Consider the following 19,305-nt stretch of genomic DNA (forward strand, 5'->3'; position numbering starts at 1 on the left):
TGAAACTGAGCGATAAACGATTCAGGCAACAAGAGAATAGAAGCTATTGAAAGTAGTGGTACAGGAGTATGCTGAAGATAAGATAGGTACATCGATAACTAATGAAAACGTACTGGTCTAATTTAGGAAAAAAGAAATTTGCGTCACAGCTTGACTAAAAGAACATATGGAGCCATACGTCCAGTAGATTCTGAACTAGTGACGCCGGCCGGGGTGGCAGAGCGGTTCTAGGCGCTACAGTCTGGAACCGCGCGACCGCTACGGTCGCAGGTTCGAATCCTGCCTCGGTCATGGATGTGTGTGATCTCCTTAGATTAGTTAGGTTTAAGTAGTTCTAAGTTCTAGAGGACTGATGACCTCAGAAGTTGAGTCCCATAGTGCTCAGAGCCATTTTTTGAAGCCACTGCCAACTATAATCGGTCGAGTCGGGTACATGTTTGAAACTAGACTCAAGTTTTCTTTGAATCGTTCAGCAATTGTATCATCTGAGTTGGTACGTCGGTAAAAGGATCCGATTATTGTTTTATTCCGTTTGCCAAGTATGGCCTCTACCCATACTGACACACAGGAACTATCTACTTCAACTTCGCACAAGGTAACCTACCTCTAATAGCAACAAGCACGCGACCTCCAACTGTATTTTGCCTACACTTTCTGAATATGGTTAGTTACTTCGCAAAAATTACGGCTGAGCTAATGTCCGGCTTTATCCAGCTTTCAGAGCATATAACGATTTGAGCATCCGACTGAAGCCCTTTTTGTGTTACCCCGAGACCCTCTAACCTAAGAAAAAACTCCCAGTCCACGCCAGACAACCCGTGTTACCTATGTAGCCGCCTCCTACGTGTAACGGACTCGTGGCCTATTTAGCGGAACCCGAAACCCCACTACCCTATAGTGCAAGTCGAGGAATCTGCAGCCTTCACAGTCGCAGAACCGTCACAGCCTCTGATTCAGAGTCTCTAACCGCCTTTGTACCAGAGGTCTGCAGTCGGTTCTGTCGACAATGCTCCAAATGATGAGCTCTGTTTTCATCTCGCAAGTAAGACTGGTAGCCTTTATCACTTCAGTTAGCCGCTCGAAACCAGAGACAATCTCTTCCAATCCAAAACGACACACATCACTGGTACCGACGCGAGCCACCACCAGCAGCTGGCTGCAGCCTGTACTCTTTATGCATCCCGTAGGATCCTTCCCACGGCCGGCCGGAGTGGCCGAGCGGTTAAAGGCGCTACAGTCTGGAACCGCACGGCCGCTACGGTCGCAGGTTCGAATCCTGCCTCGGGCATGGATGTGTGTGATGTCCTTAGGTTAGTTAGGTTTAAGTAGTTCTAAGTTCTAGGGGACTTATGACCACAGCAGTTGCGTCCCATAGTGCTCAGAGCCATTTGAACCATTTGATTCTTCGCACGTGTGGAATGACTCCATCCGGTATGCACACAGAGTGCACATTGGCTTTCTTCCCCTCCTTGGAAGCTGTCATCAAGGCTGAGGTTGGGCTAACACCATATTGAATTCCAGCATTACCGATGGTGGGCGTCACGAACTTGTAAGTCATTTTAAGCCAAGTGTCCGGATACTTTTGATCACATAGCGTATATATTATTTCTATAAGTCTTTCTCTGTCAAAACTAAAAACAAACAAGTTTGTCTACAGCGACATTTTATCCAGAAAATAAATCAGTTTAATAGTTTTGAATCCGCTTACTGGTGCAATATTTAGTCTCAGTTTACGCCAAGAAATGTGTGGTGTTGCAAGTCTGAGAAAACTATGCCGAAAACACCAGTGCCAAACGCTGTAATACCTGGAAAATATATAGGCAGAAGACAGTTGCGGATGTAATCAAAAATCAGACAAATGATGATATATTAAATGTATGAAACAAAATGGGCGTGGCACGATCAGTTAGCATTTCTACTAGCTGCAAAGACATTTTTTAACACCTTAAGTATTTATCGAGTATTTTAACACCTTATTTTAGTTTGTCATTAGATTGTTTTTACTGCTGCTACACATAACATCACGAAGAATATGTTGGCCTGATGTACGAGGACGTGCTGAAAAGCAATGCCTGCGAATTTTGTTACTCTGTTCTTCATATAGACTGAGGCATCACATGTCATGCATATTAGTCGGCATTTCGCTGACACAAGTTCCTATACACTGCTGCTAGGGTGCTCCGCATTGTAGCAGACAATATAGACGTTTGTAACCAAACAATGTCGGTTTGTGAGAAACAACGTGCTATAATCTAGTTCCGAATTGGAAGAGTTCGTCCACACGTGGGGCATCTTCTCCTTCAGCACGAAAATGCCAAAGGACACACGAGCGCTGCAACGTCTGCAACACTTTATAAGAGTATTCACATTAGAAATTCGGGTGCACTACTTTACCGCTCGCACTCGCACGTTTCTGTTGTGTTAACTGTGCTTGATGCTGCGCCTCCTAGTAGCCACACGACGTTCCTTCCCTCAGTGTAGCGCAGAGGTATTCATTGCAGTCAAATTGACAATAGCATGCGCGTGCACATTGCTTATGTTACGTCTCTATTCTAATAAGTATTTTTATGGGTATGTTTTCTCTCTTATTTAATCCACATAATCATTCCGAATAGTGACAGTCTACGATTAGGGTTTTTCTTTTCTTTTTTCTCCTCTTCGGCTATGTTGAGATAATACCGATTTCAACCTGTCATCTGGATTATTGTCATTTTTACGATCAAGAATAATAATTAATATTATTATATTTTTCCTCGATTTATCATTTTTTTACAGCTACGTGTATCTAAGACTTCCCGAATTTTATATCAGTATTTCTATGCAGACACTGGCAGTGGCAACAGGTTTCAGTTTGTTTCAAGAAGCAGTTGCTAAAGATTACACGGAATTCGTGCGCCACCATCTACTAAAAAGATTCTCTTGGTTATCTGTATTTTACGGAGACAGTAGCTTGTTTTATGCATGAAATGTATAAATTAGAGCAAGTGGAAAGGGAGAAGACCGAAAAGAGATAAAGTGCCGAGGCGTTAGGCAGGAAAGTAGCAGCTCAGGAGGAAACTCTTGGACAGTTGAAAAGGAAGAGAGTAATCTCGGATATGCTGTTTAGAGGAAATTATAACACCATCAAAAATTTCACTGTACAAAGTAACTACCGATGGACACGGCAGATAGGCAGCGACACGCAGCGAGGCTACGCAGCGAGACTACTACGCGACATCTACGACAGGAGTTCCCAGTGGATAAAAGCTACTGAGGTTTTTTAATTGCGCCATCTTACGAAACGCTAGCGCTCAAATAATTACTTAATTATGACAGATTAGCGAGCGCTACTCGGGCCTGTTGATAGCGGATGTTCATCGATGCCGTCGCCGACCGCAGGCGAGGCGACTTCGGAACAGCGATAATAATAGTCCGCTAATTGCTACAAATCCAGGGCAGGGTATCCGGGCGCCATCTGCACCGCTGTTGGCTGGCAGGCAGGGAGCGACAAGCGAGATAAAATCTGCGCGCTCTGTGACGCACTGGATGGCGACACAGACCGTTTCCTTTGTCTGCGACCGCGCCCTCCGACAGAGCGAACCGCGGCGGACGCAGCATCGGCTGTGCCTAATAACGAAGCGTCCGGTGAAAGCACAGCCTCTGCACGCCTTCCTGTCGCCTTGACGCACTCAGAGTACCGTATTTAAATTATTGTGTAACCTATCAGTCAGTATGTACTAAAGTGCCATTTTTATACACCGTCCAGTCATACACTCCTGGAAATGGAAAAAAGAACACATTGACACCGGTGTGTCAGACCCACCATACTTGCTCCAGACACTGCGAGAGGGCTGTACAAGCAATGATCACACGCACGGCACAGCGGACACACCAGGAACCGCGGTGTTGGCCGTCGAATGGCGCTAGCTGCGCAGCATTTGTGCACCGCCGCCGTCAGTGTCAGCCAGTTTGCCGTGGCATACGGAGCTCCATCGCAGTCTTTAACACTGGTAGCATGCCGCGACAGCGTGGACGTGAACCGTATGTGCAGTTGACGGACTTTGAGCGAGGGCGTATAGTGGGCATGCGGGAGGCTGGGTGGACGTACCGCCGAATTGCTCAACACGTGGGGCGTGAGGTCTCCACAGTACATCGATGTTGTCGCCAGTGGTCGGCGGAAGGTGCACGTGCCCGTCGACCTGGGACCGGACCGCAGCGACGCACGGATGCACGCCAAGACCGTAGGATCCTACGCAGTGCCGTAGGGGACCGCACCGCCACTTCCCAGCAAATTAGGGACACTGTTGCTCCTGGGGTATCGGCGAGGACCATTCGCAACCGTCTCCATGAAGCTGGGCTACGGTCCCGCACACCGTTAGGCCGTCTTCCGCTCACGCCCCAACATCGTGCAGCCCGCCTCCAGTGGTGTCGCGACAGGCGTGAATGGAGGGACGAATGGAGACGTGTCGTCTTCAGCGATGAGAGTCGCTTCTGCCTTGGTGTCAATGATGGTCGTATGCGTGTTTGGCGCCGTGCAGGTGAGCGCCACAATCAGGACTGCATACGACCGAGGCACACAGGGCCAACACCCGGCATCATGGTGTGGGGAGCGATCGCCTACACTGGCCGTACACCACTGGTGATCGTCGAGGGGACACTGAATAGTGCACGGTACATCCAAACCGTCATCGAACCCATCGTTCTACCATTCCTAGACCGGCAAGGGAACTTGCTGTTCCAACAGGACAATGCACGTCCGCATGTATCCCGTGCCACCCAACGTGCTCTAGAAGGTGTAAGTCAACTACCCTGGCCAACAAGATCTCCGGATCTGTCCCCCATTGAGCATGTTTGGGACTGGATGAAGCGTCGTCTCACGCGGTCTGCACGTCCAGCACGAACGCTGGTCCAACTGAGGCGCCAGGTGGAAATGGCATGGCAAGCCGTTCCACAGGACTACATCCAGCATCTCTACGATCGTCTCCATGGGAGAATAGCAGCCTGCATTGCTGCGAAAGGTGGATATACACTGTACTAGTGCCGACATTGTGCATGCTCTGTTGCCTGTGTCTATGTGCCTGTGGTTCCGTCAGTGTGATCATGTGATGTATCTGACCCCAGGAATGTGTCAATAAAGTTTCCCCTTCCTGGTACAATGAATTCACGGTGTTCTTATTTCAATTTCCAGGAGTGTATTATGTGGTATCGATAGCTAGGATGCCACGACGTACCTGCCAGTTAAGTTGGCACTACGACAGACAACGACGACAGCGCCCTCTAGCAGGCGCTGTTCAGCTCTACGAGCACCACTGTAGACTCAGCCCATTTGATCAAGAGAAGATGGCCGGGACACTTCGCTTCAGCTTCGCACCTCAGGGAAAAGTTATGTATTACTCTTGTTGCTAAAGTAAAGGTGATTTTAATTCACACTGCAGTACCGCATGATTTTTGCCTTTTCCTGCTTCTATTCACGCGCCGCCTTCCAGGCGGTGCATTAAATATTAGTGTAACCATCTGTCATATGCCTGAACAACCACCTTTTGCAGGGAGGACCGCTGCAAGATGTATAGGAAGTGAGCCAGTGATGTTCTGGAAGGTAGCGACAGAGATGTCGAGCCACCTCAACTCCAGTGTCGTGCCCAGCTGCGCAAGGTTTCTCGGCTGCAGATCCGGGGCGCGAAGAGCCCGATCGAAGTAATCCCACGGGTTCTCGATTGCGTTTAATTGCGGGCAGTCTGGTGAACATGGGAGTACGGTAAACTCATCCTGGTGCCCTTAGAATAACGCACGTACAGTGCGAACTGTGTGACACGTTGCTAGTAGATGTCCTCGTGCCGAGGAAAAAGAAACTGCATGTAGAGATGGGCATGGTTCTCAAGAATAGACGCATACTTGTACTGTTCCATTGTGCCTTCCAGAATGATAAAATCACACAGGGAATGCCCTGAGGCCTGGAGGCTTTCGACAATTATTGCAAAGTGCTCGGTTTCAGACGTTTCACGCCGTACACGCCAACGGACATCTGTCCGATGGAGCGTGTAAAGTGATTCATCTGAAAACACCACCTGTCGCCACTCAGTAACGTCCAGTTTCAATATAGCCGATGGACAGGAGTCAGCTCGGATGCGTGAACGAGGCGCCCTATGCGTAGAAGCATGATCCGCAACGTTCGCTGAACGGTCGTTGAGGAGAACCTGTTGATAGCCCCTTGCTTGACATGGGCGGCAGTTGTTCAACAGTTGCACGTCCTGCCCACTTGTTATTTCTAGCCCGTTGTGCTCCACACTTTCTTCGGTGCTCGTTTTCTATTGGGTCATTTTCCCATCCACGATATGCTTTAACCACGGCGGCCCTCGAACAGTTTACAAACTTGGGTGTTTTGGAGATACTTCCACTCTTTCCCCAAAGCCAATGACTATGCCATCCTGGACGTGAGATAAATCGCTCCGTTTCCTCATTGCGACGATAACTGCACTGATTTCCACGTCCTCCCGACACACTGTATGTACCCTCAAGTGCTAGTGCTGTCACCTAGCGTCTGTGAGTGGTTACTGTACGTTGACAAAATGAGAGCATATCGCGCAATACACGAATATAGGAAAAGGCAGGATGAGGTCGTCAAAATAACCCACCAGACATTGGGACAGCAGTATCACTTCAAGAAACACCTTCCTCCAACAACACATAAGATAATCTCACTGTTTTAGAAAATAAAGTATACAAAAATTACCGGAACCGCAGGTTAACAACTGACGAAACGATCCGTCGCAATCTACTTGACGTAACAGTGATCAATAATGCAGAGCGAGTCAACCTCGCTATAGTAAATCAGGAGAAATGAGCACCTGTTAATTTGAGAATCACATACAATGAGGAGGACAAATACAGGGATCTCACAGGTAACATAAAATCAATGGGAAACAGAAGACTGAGTACATCGTTACCACCGCATACATCGTTCCTGGGGTAGGGTGCGTGCAAAATGACTTCACGCATTGCGTGCAGACGACGTGGAAGACGAGAGGGCAACGGCTGCGGTGGTTGATCACCAGCGAGTCATTCAGTAAACCCCCTATCACTATAGCTATTAGAGTCTCTTCACAAGAAAAAAAGGCCATGTATAAAATATGCATAAAAAGTAATGAGCCAGAAAAAAATTCTTATTCTAAACAGTACTGTAGCTTATTAACAAAAATTGTAAGAAATCCAGAAGTGTGCACATTTTGCCACAATTTGATAGATCACCCAATAAAATGAAATCAATACCGGATATTGTTAATAGACAGAAAGAGAATGGGTGCGTTGTAAAAGAAAGATTGTGTGTAGCATATATTTTTAATAATTACTTTTAAAAATATTACAGTCCGCTAAGATTATTTGATCATCTGCAAACAGGAATGTATTTATAACTTAAGTGCTAAGCCTGTAATGGTGCACTAATTCGTTCTGTCATCGTTTAATATATACATACATGACGTCATGAAGATATGGTAGAATAAAGTAGTGCGCGATCATAAGCTTAATGATAATTTAATCATCTGTTATTTGCTGATGATTAAATAACCTTAGTGGACTCAGGAGATAAATTAAAGAGAGCAATTTGGTCCTTGCACAAGGTAGTAAATCATTATAACATGACAAAATCTAAAAGTAAAACTAAGACAATGACATTCCATGGTAAAGAGCATTTAAGGACAAAAATAATAACTGACAGTGAGCAGATAGAACAAATAAATACTTTTAAATACCTGGTAGGTGAAACCTCATGTATCACACGCAATGATCAAGAATACAGAGTGCAAAACTTCCAAAATTTGGGATATACTATAAGTCTCACTCTCCTCAAAAAAGTTAGAAAAGACACAGTACTAAATTTTTATAATGTGATGGCTGTACCAGTTCTAATGTGCGCGTCAGAGACTCGGACTCTAACTGCCAGTCAATGGAGGAGGACTGAGACAGCAGATGTGAGAGTCCTAAGACCTTTAGCTGATTACAGTCTCATAGATCCGATAAAAAATAATGAAACAAGGAATGAACTGTTTGTCCAAAGAATACTTCATAAAATATAGGAGTACAGAATGAAATGGGATGTACAGATTCAAAGGGAGCCAGAAGAATTAATGCCTAAAATAGTATCAAATGTACACCTGAAAGGAAAAGGGATTTTGGGCTCCTTAGAAGAGATGGAAAGATCAGTTGTAATCCACTTGAAATTGGAACAGACAAGGATACCTAAACCAAAACTGGATATGGTGATCAAAAATAGGCGAAAAAACTGCTGCAAAGGCCGTAAGTGGCCGATCGGGAGCATCTGACCGTTGCGTCATCCTCAGGTGAGGATGCGGAAAGGAGGGGTGTGTGGTCAGCACACCGCTCTCCCGCTCGTTATGGTGTTTTTCTGTGACCGGAGCCGCTACTATTCGGACGAGTAGCTCCTCAATTGCCATCACGAGGCTGAGTGCACCCCGAAAAATGGCAACAGCGCATGGTGGCCTGGATGGTCACCCATCCAAGTCCCGGCCACGGCCGACAGCGCTTAACTTCGGTTATCTGACAGGAACCGATGTACCCACTGCGGCCTTAGCCATGTATCCAATAAGACACTAAAAAATCTTCTGTCACTTCTCAAGGTCATTTTATCGTGTCAGTCATAATATTCCATTATAGAAGTCAAGATTTTATGGAATACATAATTCAGCAAATGCCTGATTTAGTTCTTATTTAAGAAACAGAATGCAGAAAGTTACCTTAGCCATGTATCCAATAAGACACTAAAAAATCTTCTGTCACTTCTCAAGGTCATTTTATCGTGTCAGTCATAATATTCCATTAGAGAAGTCAAGATTTTATGGAATACATAATTCAGCAAATGCCTGATTTAGTTCTTATTTAATAAACAGAATGCAGAAAGTTATCTTAGCCATGTATCCAATAAGACACTAAAAAATCTTCTGTCACTTCTCAAGGTCATTTTATCGTGTCAGTCATAATATTCCATTAGAGAAGTCAAGATTTTATGGAATACGTAATTCAGCAAATGCCTGATTTAGTTCTTATTTAAGAAACAGAATGCAGAAAGTTACCTTAGGCTGTTTGAGTAATACAAAGGGCAACGTCACATCATCTGCATGGTGAGAAATTACAGTCGGAGTCCCACAGGGTTTGAAATTTACCCACTACTGTTCCTGCTCTATGTTCATGATCTGCCATTTCATTTGAAGCAGGAAGCAGCATCAGTCTTGTTTGGAGATGATACAACATTGTGGTGAAGCCGAGGAAAAAACCATCAACAGAGAAAACAGTAAACAACATGGTTGTGCAAGTTATTGAAAAAATGCAATTCATCCAGTTTTGTACTGTCAAAAGTGTACTGCCTCCTGTTAGCCTAGTTCACCAACAAGAAATAATAAATAGCACAGAAAACTGAATGTTCTTAGGTTCGCATATTGATGAAAACTTAAACCAGAAAATCCAAATGATACTCCTCCTAAGACCTTCAGATGAAAATTACAGTATTTTGCATATTTTCATTTACTGATGTCTTATGAGATAGTATTCTGGACAACTCCTTACTTAGCTAAAAAGTATTCATTGCACAAAAGAAAGCAATTAGAATTATGTGAGGAGTTCACATATGTACATCGTGCAAGTATCTCCTTAAGCGGCTAGGAAAATTAACAACAGCATCGCAGCACGTTTATTCACTTATGAAATTTGTTGTCAACAATCCATCTAAGTTTGAAAGTAAGAGGGATATTCACAAAAACAACACTAGAAGAGAAAAAGATGTGCATTACCCTTAATGAATCAAGCTTTGGCACAAAAAGGGGTTAAATAATCATCTATAAAAGTCTTTGATAATCTACTCACAGAAATAAAATATCTGACAGATGGTGGAAATGTTTTCAAAATTAGATTAAAGTGCTTTCTCCTCAACAACTCCTTTTATACCATAGTGGAAGTCTTGAGCAGAGATAACAGGTCACAAAAAGAAAGACCTATAAATGGCTAGCATCCATCCCCATAGATATTATTTTTATCTTGTTGTATGTAAGTGTCCTATGTTTGTTCTGTTGACATGTTCCACATCATACCGTTTATCGTGTACTTGATATATGGAACAAGTGCCTTAGTAATTATAATCATCAATGAGTGGCTTCAGCTAGATACGAGTCATAGATGAAGAAATGTGTGGACTCTCTTTCTCTTTGAACAGAACTGTTATCTAGGCTAAAGGCGGTGCTAAATGGTATCAGTGTCATGTCTTTGTAGTGACAGTTTTGCGTCCAGTAACCTTATTTCCGCTACGCTGTGTGTTGATGTAGTGTGGGAAAACCGGAGACAAAGAGAATCGAAGCGTCTATCATCTGGCACTGTACAAGGATGTTGAAAATTAGGCGATCTGAAAGAGGAGTATGAGAGTCTCCGCGGAACAGGCAAGAGCGAGAACATGAGGGAAACCTTAACAAGAAGACGAAGAAGAGAGAGAGAGGAAGAAGAGAGGACGACAGGACTAGTGTTAAGACGTGAAGGAATACGTTCCATTGTACTTCAGGGGGCAGTAGAGGGTAAAAACATCAGCAAATAATTGAGGACGTTGGGTGCAAGTGCTGCTCTGACAAAGCAAAGCTACCATACGGCGAAACATGACAGGACGTAAATAAAGGGAACCTGTTTTGGCTTAGACACCAGCACTCAATAGTTTCCGCGAAAACGACTGTCAAAGTTTCGAAGCCACTTCACCAGTCATCTCGCGTAGCATGTGTCAGAGTGAGTTGATACACTATGTGATCAAAAGTATCCTGACACCTGGATAAAAATGACTTACAAGTTCGTGGCGTCCTCCATCGGTAATGTTAGAATTCAGTATGGCGTTGGCCCACCCTTAGCCTTGATGACACTCTCGCAGGCATCGTTCAGTCAGGTGCTGGAACTTTTCCTCTGCCAAGTACTTTTAGCGTGATTTTCAGAACAGCCATACGAATGTAGATTTTCCCGGGAACTGTTGAGTATTGGCAGCCAAAACCAAAGCAGGTGTCCCTTCTTTCACACTGACAAGATTCGACTGTATCAGAGGGCAACCTATGGCGGACTTCCCGTGTGAGGTGAAGAGGAAGACGCAGGACAGTAATTCGTGGTGGGCCACAACAAACCATTGGGAAGATTGATGGGAAAGAATAGAACGAAAGAAACTCATGCCTGCCTGGTCGCTGGTTCACATTTTACGGCAGTAGCGGGTGTGTGACACGGGCGTACTGGTGTCGAGGCGGCGGCGCCGGGCCGTGTCACGTGACCTTGGACGTTGCCCCCGCGGAGACAATGGAATGCGTCGCCGGCAGTCGGCGGGCGCCGCCGTGTCAGGCGAGGCGGAAGCGGCGGCGAACCGCGCTGACGTCACAGCCCGCCCGCCACCGCGCACCTAATGAGCCTAATTACCGGCGCACCCCCGCTGCCCGACTTGACAGGGGCGGCCGCTTAATAGCCAAGTCACCGAACGCACCGGGGCGCGAACAAGTGGCCCCGAGTGCCAAATGGGCCCGCTTCCTGTCGCCGGCTCCCCGTCTCGTGTCACGTGCTCACGCTGCGAAACGGCGGCTCGTAGCAGCCACTCGCGTCGTGCTAGCCTTCCACTGCCGGGTACAAACAAACACATTCACTCGGTACTCGTCAGCTTACTTGCACAAATACGCTGAAGGAATAAAAATTGCAGTACCAAAATCTATTTAACGTAGAAAAAAATGGTTCAAAAGGCTCTGAGCACTATGGGACTTAACTTCTGAGGCCACCAGTCCCCTAGAACTTAGAACTACTTAAACCTAACTAACCTAAGGACATCACACACATCCATGCCCGAGGCAGGATTCGAACGTGCGACCGTAGCGGTCGCGCGGTTCCAGACTGTAGCGCCTAGAACCGCTCGTCCAATCCGGCCGGCTTTAACGTAGAGCAATGGAATTTCGGAAATAGAATTGTCTAGGTAACACATTGCAAGATCACAGGTGAATGTGAGCGCGATATAAGCCATAGCAAACAAATGGCTCCAAGCCCTATGGGACTCAACTACTGTGCTTATCAGTCCCCTAGAACTTAGAACTAATTAAACCTAACTAACCTAAGGACATCACACACATCCATGCCCGAGGCAGGATTCGAACCTGCAACCGTAGCAGTCGCACGGTTCCTGACTGCACGCCTAGAACCGCGAGGCCACCACGGCCGGCCCATAGCAAACATGGTATGCTGGTACGCTAATAACCAATGTAGCCGCCAGAACGTTGAATCCAAGCATGCAAACTTGACTGCAGTGTGCTGTACACGTGCGGGATGTCAGTTTGTGAGACGGAGTTCCATATCTGTTGCACTTGATCAATACAGGGGTAGTTAATGCTGTTTGTCGATGACGCTGAAGTTTCCGTCCGACGACGTCTCATATGTGCTCCACTGGAGACAGATCTGGTGGTCGAGGAGGCGAGAGGAACATGTAGACACTCTGCAGAGCATGTTGGGATTCAAAAGCAGTATATCTACATCTGCACCTACATCTACAAGGATACTCTGCAAAACACATTTAAGTGCCTGGCACAATTCTCTATTATTCCAATCTCGTATAGCGCGTGGAAAGAATGAACACCTATATCTTTCCGTACGAGGTCTGATTTCCCTTATTTTATCGTGGTGATCGTTCCTTCCTATGTAGGTCAGTGTTAACAAAATATTTTCGCATTCGGAGGAGAAAGTTGGTGATTGGAATTTCGTGAAAAACTCCTTTCTTTTAATGATTTCCAGCCCAAATCCTGTATCATTTCTGTGACACTCTCTCCCATATTTCGCGATAATACAAAACGTGAAGCCTTTCTTTGAACTTTTTCGATGTACTCCGTCAGTCCTATCTGGTAAGGATCCCACACCGCGCAGCAGTATTCTAAAAGAGGACGGACAAGCTTAGTGTAGGCAGTCTCCTTAGTAGGTCTTTTACATTTTCTAAGTGTCGTGCCAAGAAAACGCATTCTTTTGGTTAGCCTTCCCAACATTTTCTGTGTGTTCCTTCCAATTTAAGTTGTTCGTAATTGTAGTACCTGGGTATTTAGTTGAATTTACGGCTTCTAGATTAGGCTGATTTATCGTGTAACCGAAGTTTAGCAAGTTCCTTTTAGCACTCATGTGGATGACTTTACACTTTTCGTTATTTAGGGTCAACTGCCACTTTTCGCACCATTCATATATCTTTTCTAAATCGTTTTTCAGTTTGTTTTGATCTTCTGATGATTTTATTAGTCGATAAACGACAGCGTCATCTGCAAAAAACCGAAGACGGGTGCTCAGATTGCCTCCCAAATCGTTTATATAGATAACGAACAGCAAAGGGCCTATAACACTACCTTGGAGAACGCCAGAATTCACTTCTGTTTTACTCGATGACTTTCCGTCAATTACTACGAACTGTGACCTCTCTGACAGGAAATCACAAATCCAGTCACATAACTGAGACGATATTCCATAAGCACGCAATTTCACTACGAGCCGCTTGTTTGGTGGAGTGTCAAATGCCTTCCGGAAATCCAGAAATACGGAATCGATATGAAATCCCTTGTCAATAGCACTCAACACTTCGTGTGAATAAAGAGCTAGTTGTGTTTCACAGGAACGATGTGACAATTATCCTGTAGGAGCCCCCCACCCTGGGATGCCATTCATGAATGGCAGCACAACAGGTCGAATCACGACGTACAATTTTGTAGTCAGGGTGCTTAGGATAGCCACTAGAGTGCTCCGGCTGTCATACGAAATCGCAGCCCAGACCCAGACTCCAGGTTTAGGTCCAGTGTGTCCAGCACGCAGACAGGTTGGTTGCAGGCCCCCAACTGGCACTCTTTTAACCAGCACACTGCCACCACTGACAACGAGGCAGAACCAACTTTCATCAGAAAACAGACCTGCTGTCTGCCCTCCAATGAGCTCTCGCTTGACGTCAATAAAGTTGCAAATGGCGGTGGTTTTGGGGTCAGTGGAATGCACGATACGTAACGTCTGCCTCGGAGCTTTCCTTGAAGTAACCGATTTGTAACAGTTCGTTGCGTTACTGTGGTGCAAAATGCTGCTAAAATTGCTGCTGCAGATGCAGCACGGTGCGCCAGAGCCATACGCTGAACACGATGGTCTTCCCTTTCGGTAGTGCCACGTGGCCGTTCGGAGCCCGGCCTCCTTACATCAGTCATGTACTGTGGCCACGTTGCCGTGAAGTGTTTCTGCAGTATCGCAGAAGAAACATCAAGCTTCTCGTAGCCCTATAACACGACCTCGATCAAGCCAGTGAGGTGTTGATAATGGCGTCTTTGTCAGCTTAAAGGCATTCTTGACTAGCTTCAACCCAACACGTCGAACCTCAAAGGTAATTAACGGTCACGACCGTTACAGCGCGTATTTAAAGCAAACCTGATCTGAATCCTCATAGTGGCGCTACTATTGCCACTATTGTGTGACTGGCGCGAAATTTAAACACGTATCATCTTTCACAAGTAGAAAGATGCCTACCAATTTTCATTTATGTCGCGCTACTCCTTCTTCGTGTTGCGATTTTTTCCCGCCATAATCAAAAACGGGGTGAGGTTCTTAACTATCGGATATGATACAGAAATTAATTGATAGGATCGCCTCCTGACTTTCTTTATAAATGCGTTAGTCAGGAACGCCGCATTAAAATACAAGAGGAAACAGTTGCGAGGTGTGTTAACTCGGGGGAAATGTAGTGGTATGAGTGATGAATGAGAGTCCTGCTTCTAGTGCACGGATAATCCTTGCGACAGTATCGATCGCAATAGGCCTCAGGCGAGATCCTAAACATGAGCATCAAACATTGCGGACCTCGAAACTTCCTGTCAGATTCGGGATTCTGACTCAGAACTTTGCCTTTCGAGGTCAATGCTCTAATTGGATGAGCTGTCCGGGCACGATACACGACCTACCCTCAAAGCTGTACTTCCACCGGTACCCCCTGATAACCCTGTAGTATATGGAAAGTGTCGATACAGGATCACCAAGACAGAATTTCTGTATGGTGTGATGAACTCCAGTTTGCTCTGAATATACAAAAATGTAACGTAATGCAGATAGTTGGAAAAACAATCCTGTAACGTTCGAATACAGTTTTAGTTGTGTGCTGCTTGCCCTTCTAACAGCCGTGTACCGCAAGTCTCTAGAGGAACGGAAGGTTACAAATGATTGGAAAAGAGCACAGGTAGTCCCAGTCTTCAAGAAGGGTCGTCGAGCAGATGCGCAAAACTATAGACCTATATCTCTGACGTCGATCTGTTGTAGAATTTTAGCACATGTTTTTTGCTCGAGTATCATGTCGTTTTTGGAAACCCAGAATCTACTATGTAGGAATCAACATGGATTCCGGAAACAGCGATCGTGTGAGACCCAACTCGCTTTATTTGTTCATGAGACCCAGAAAATATTAGATACAGGCTCCCAGGTAGATGCTATTTTTCTTGACTTCCGGAAGGCGTTCGATACAGTTCCGCACTGTCGCCTGATAAACAAAGTAAGAGCCTACGGAATATCAGACCAGCTGTGTGGCTGGATTGAAGAGTTTTTAGCAAACAGAACACAGCATGTTGTTATCAATGGAGAGACATCTACAGACGTTAAAGTAACCTCTGGCGTGCCACAGGGGAGTGTTATGGGACCATTGCTTTTCACAATATATATAAATGACCTAGTAGATAGTGTCGGAAGTTCCATGCGGCTTTTCGCGGATGATGCTGTAGTATACAGAGAAGTTGCAGCATTAGAAAATTGTAGCGAAATGCAGGAAGATCTGCAGCGGATAGGCATTTGGTGCAGGGAGTGGCAACTGTCCCTTAACATAGACAAATTTAATGTATTGCGAATACATAGAAAGAAGGATCCTTTACTGTATGATTATATGATAGCGGAACAAACACTGGTAGCAGTTACACTGTAAAATATCTGGGAGTATGCTTGCGGAACGATTTGAAGTGGAATGATCATATAAAATTAATTGTTGGTAAGGCGGGTACCAGGTTGAGATTCATTGGGAGAGTGCTTAGAAAATGTAGTCCATCAACAAAGGAGGTGGCTTACAAAACACTCGTTCGTCCTATACTTGAGTATTGCTCATCAGTGTGGGATCCGTACCAGATCGGGTTGACGGAGGAGATAGAGAAGATCCAAAGAAGAGCGGCGCGTTTCATCACAGGGTTATTTGGTAACCGTGATAGCGTTACGGAGATGTTTAACAAACTCAAGTGGCAGACCCTGCAAGAGAGGCGCTCTGCATCGCGGTGTAGCTTGCTCGCCAGGTTTCGAGAGGGTGCGTTTCTGGATGTGGTATAGAATATATTGCTTCCCCCTAGTTATACCTCCCGAGGAGATCACGGATGTAAAATTAGAGAGATTAGAGCGCGCACGGAGGCTTTCAGACAGTCGTTCTTCCCGCGAACCATACGCGACTGGAACAGGAAAGGGAAGTAAGGACAGTGGCACGTAAAGTGCCCTCCGCCACACACCGTTGGGTGGCTTGCGGAGTATAAATGTAGATGTAGATGTAGAATTAAATACCTAGGTCCGGCGCTGCAACGTAACGTGAAATGGAACGAGAACATAAGGTTGCCTGTAGGGATGCCGAATAGTCCATTTTGGTATATTGGGAGAGTTCTAGGAATGTGCAGCTCATCTGTGAAGGAAAAAGCGTACAGAAAACTTGTGCTACCCATTCTTGAGTACAGCTAGCGTCTCCGGGGTCCCTACTGGAATAGATTAAAGGAAGATATCGAAGCAGTTCAGAGGCGTGCTGCTATAATTGGTACCGATAGGCTCTATCATCACACAAGTTGTACAGTGGCTATAATTTCCTACCTTACAAGCACCCATCCACATACTTTGCAACACAGGAAGTAGCGAGAAGAACGTTGGGACCCCTGAGTGCTGTGGCACAATAGAGTCGCGACCGGCCGGTTTTGTAGCCAGATGGGATGGATTATACTTCGGAAACTACGAAAATATTGGACTCAGCTGGGAGGAACGAGGAAGCGTCACCTCGGAAACCATACAAGCTGGGTTGTTTCCAAGGATTTTTACTCAGAAGCGTACCATTGTACGAGTATAGGTTTTTCCTCTCAAACTTTCCGCGCTGGACGACAAAAGACTAAAATATGGTTGGTCGGCGTTCGGAAGAATCTGTAGAGAGGGGCAATATTCCGTGGTTTCGGGAATATGATTCGTTTCCGGAATTACGAAGGTGGGGAGCCCAGCCTTGCTGGGAAGCCAGTGTTGGAGAGACGAGGACTTCCGTTGTGAGCGCCCGCGTGTGACGGTCGCTCGATATCAGCTTTGTTGATACAGACGGACTTGCTGTCTTTGCTCTCAGGACACTTTATAGTTAGAACAGTTAGGTACTGTACTGTTGCGAACCTATACGATTCTGGACTTCACCTCCGGGTTGGAAGTCATCGTTGAGTACGCAGCGTTCAGCAATTGAGAGCACTTCATCTGCCTATACTTATTATTGAAATTAGATCGCGCAGTGATAATAAGGGCCAGAGTTGGGCAATTGATTAGTAATTTTACTTATGAAATGTAAACTTTCTAATATACAGATTTTTTAAATCTACAATAAATATATAAGCACGAACAACGTTTATCATTGAGTAGTATTAGTTGTCTTAATCATTCATTTATGTTTAGGTTGAAATTTATATGTTAAAGTCCATTACGGGATCCTAAGATATGCTTCCGGGAATAGTCAGACAGGGACAAATCTTCATTTCAGCCTTTATTATTTTTCGTTGCGCACATTTATTTTTACACCCGCCTGGAGTAACATCTTGGAAAGTGTCACAGAGGTGCTTAGTGAACCCAAATGGTAATCGCTAGAAGGAATGAGACGTTCTTTTCATGAAACATTATTGAGAAAGTTGAAAGAACAGATATTTGTGGCTGACTACAGAAACGATTTTACTGCCACAATTCTACATCTTGCTTATGGACCGCGAATGAAAGATGTGAGAAATCAAGGTTCATACAGAAGCATAGAACAGCCGTTTCTCCCTCACTCAATTTGCGAGTGGAACAGGAAAGCGCATGACCAATGGTACAACGTTCCCTCTAACATGCACCGTATACTGGCTTACGGTGTACGTAGATGCAGATGCAATCTGACAGGAAGTTTCAAAACTTCGCACACTCCGCTGACGAATAAAAGATTCATTCTGGACCCAGAGACTCGTCACCCGACTCACCTTCCTCCGGCGTCGAAAAAAAACGTATTTGTCACAGCCCACAAATAAGAATGTTCAGGTAACTGTAGATTAAGATGAGCTACAGCCGTAGAACACTGAACGGTGAAAACGGCTGCCGCTATTGAAATCCTTAGCTGGCTAACACTCCATCAACATTGAGACGTTGCCATGGAAATGTAAACATAGTCGTGTGACGTGATTGGTAGTGGCAGACGCGCTTAGCAATAGCACCAACCCTACTTTTACGGTTAGCGATCTTGTCTTTAGTCTCAGCGTTTTTCGAAGATTTGAATTAAACCAAACTTCGACTTACAAGTAAGAGAGCAGTCTATCTTTTTTTTCTATTCTCTAGATTAGGGGCCTTACGTCTTCCTGTCTTTGTTGCTTCATTCTTCATTGTATCTATGAATTAATAAAACCTAGCTACAATGAGAAGTTAACGATAGCTGCACTTTTTGTAGATCTTGTTTTATAACATCATTGTAGTGTAACAGAACACTCATTCTGCAAGTGGCTGAAATATTTGGCAAGACACAGGCGATCTTAATTCATTTCATTAGTAGTACTGACTATCTATTCAGTCCTCGTTTATAGTTTCAAAAGTGTTACATTTTTTTCTCACCAAGTCAGAAAGCTATGTAAGATACTTCTCACGTGGACTTCAGTTATATTTTCTGTAGGCAAGTCTCTCAGAAACACTAAACATTGCAGGAACCCACATTTGGTTTCTTGTTATTTCAGTTATGTATATACTCAAATGGGAGTTCGTGTTCCATTTACGGCATGGAACAAGTTCACACTCGTCTTGGAAGAAAGTAAGACAAAAGGTTCGATACGTGCCCAGTGGTAGCCAAAGGCTGTAAATCCACACTGGGGAAAACCGCCAAGAACCAATAGCTTCAGACTAATGGCGGAAGTTCACTAAGAAGGTAAGAAGCGCTGTGGCCTTATACCTTGATATTGCTGAAGTAAGTATTGGTGTTACGTGCCAGGTTTCCTCTGAAACTGTCACTCAATATACATCAGAATATTATATGTTCCTTTCCCTGCATCAGCGTAG

At 45.1% G+C, this 19,305-nt stretch overlaps 1 protein-coding gene across 1 annotated transcript in view; it reads right to left on the reverse strand.

Moving 5' to 3' along the window:
- Positions 1-19,305, reverse strand: part of LOC126235569 (translation initiation factor IF-2-like) — a 137,594-nt gene that overhangs the window by 14,831 nt on the left and 103,458 nt on the right. Inside the window, exons 3-4 of the mRNA XM_049944286.1 lie at positions 11,483-11,612; positions 11,209-11,401 (exon numbers count right to left, since the gene is read on the reverse strand). Of these exons, the coding sequence (XP_049800243.1) occupies positions 11,209-11,401; positions 11,483-11,612 (323 nt within the window). The remainder of the gene's footprint in view (positions 1-11,208; positions 11,402-11,482; positions 11,613-19,305) is intronic.

This window comes from Schistocerca nitens, chromosome 2, assembly GCF_023898315.1.
Source record: "Schistocerca nitens isolate TAMUIC-IGC-003100 chromosome 2, iqSchNite1.1, whole genome shotgun sequence".
NCBI classification, from domain to species: domain Eukaryota; kingdom Metazoa; phylum Arthropoda; class Insecta; order Orthoptera; family Acrididae; genus Schistocerca; species Schistocerca nitens.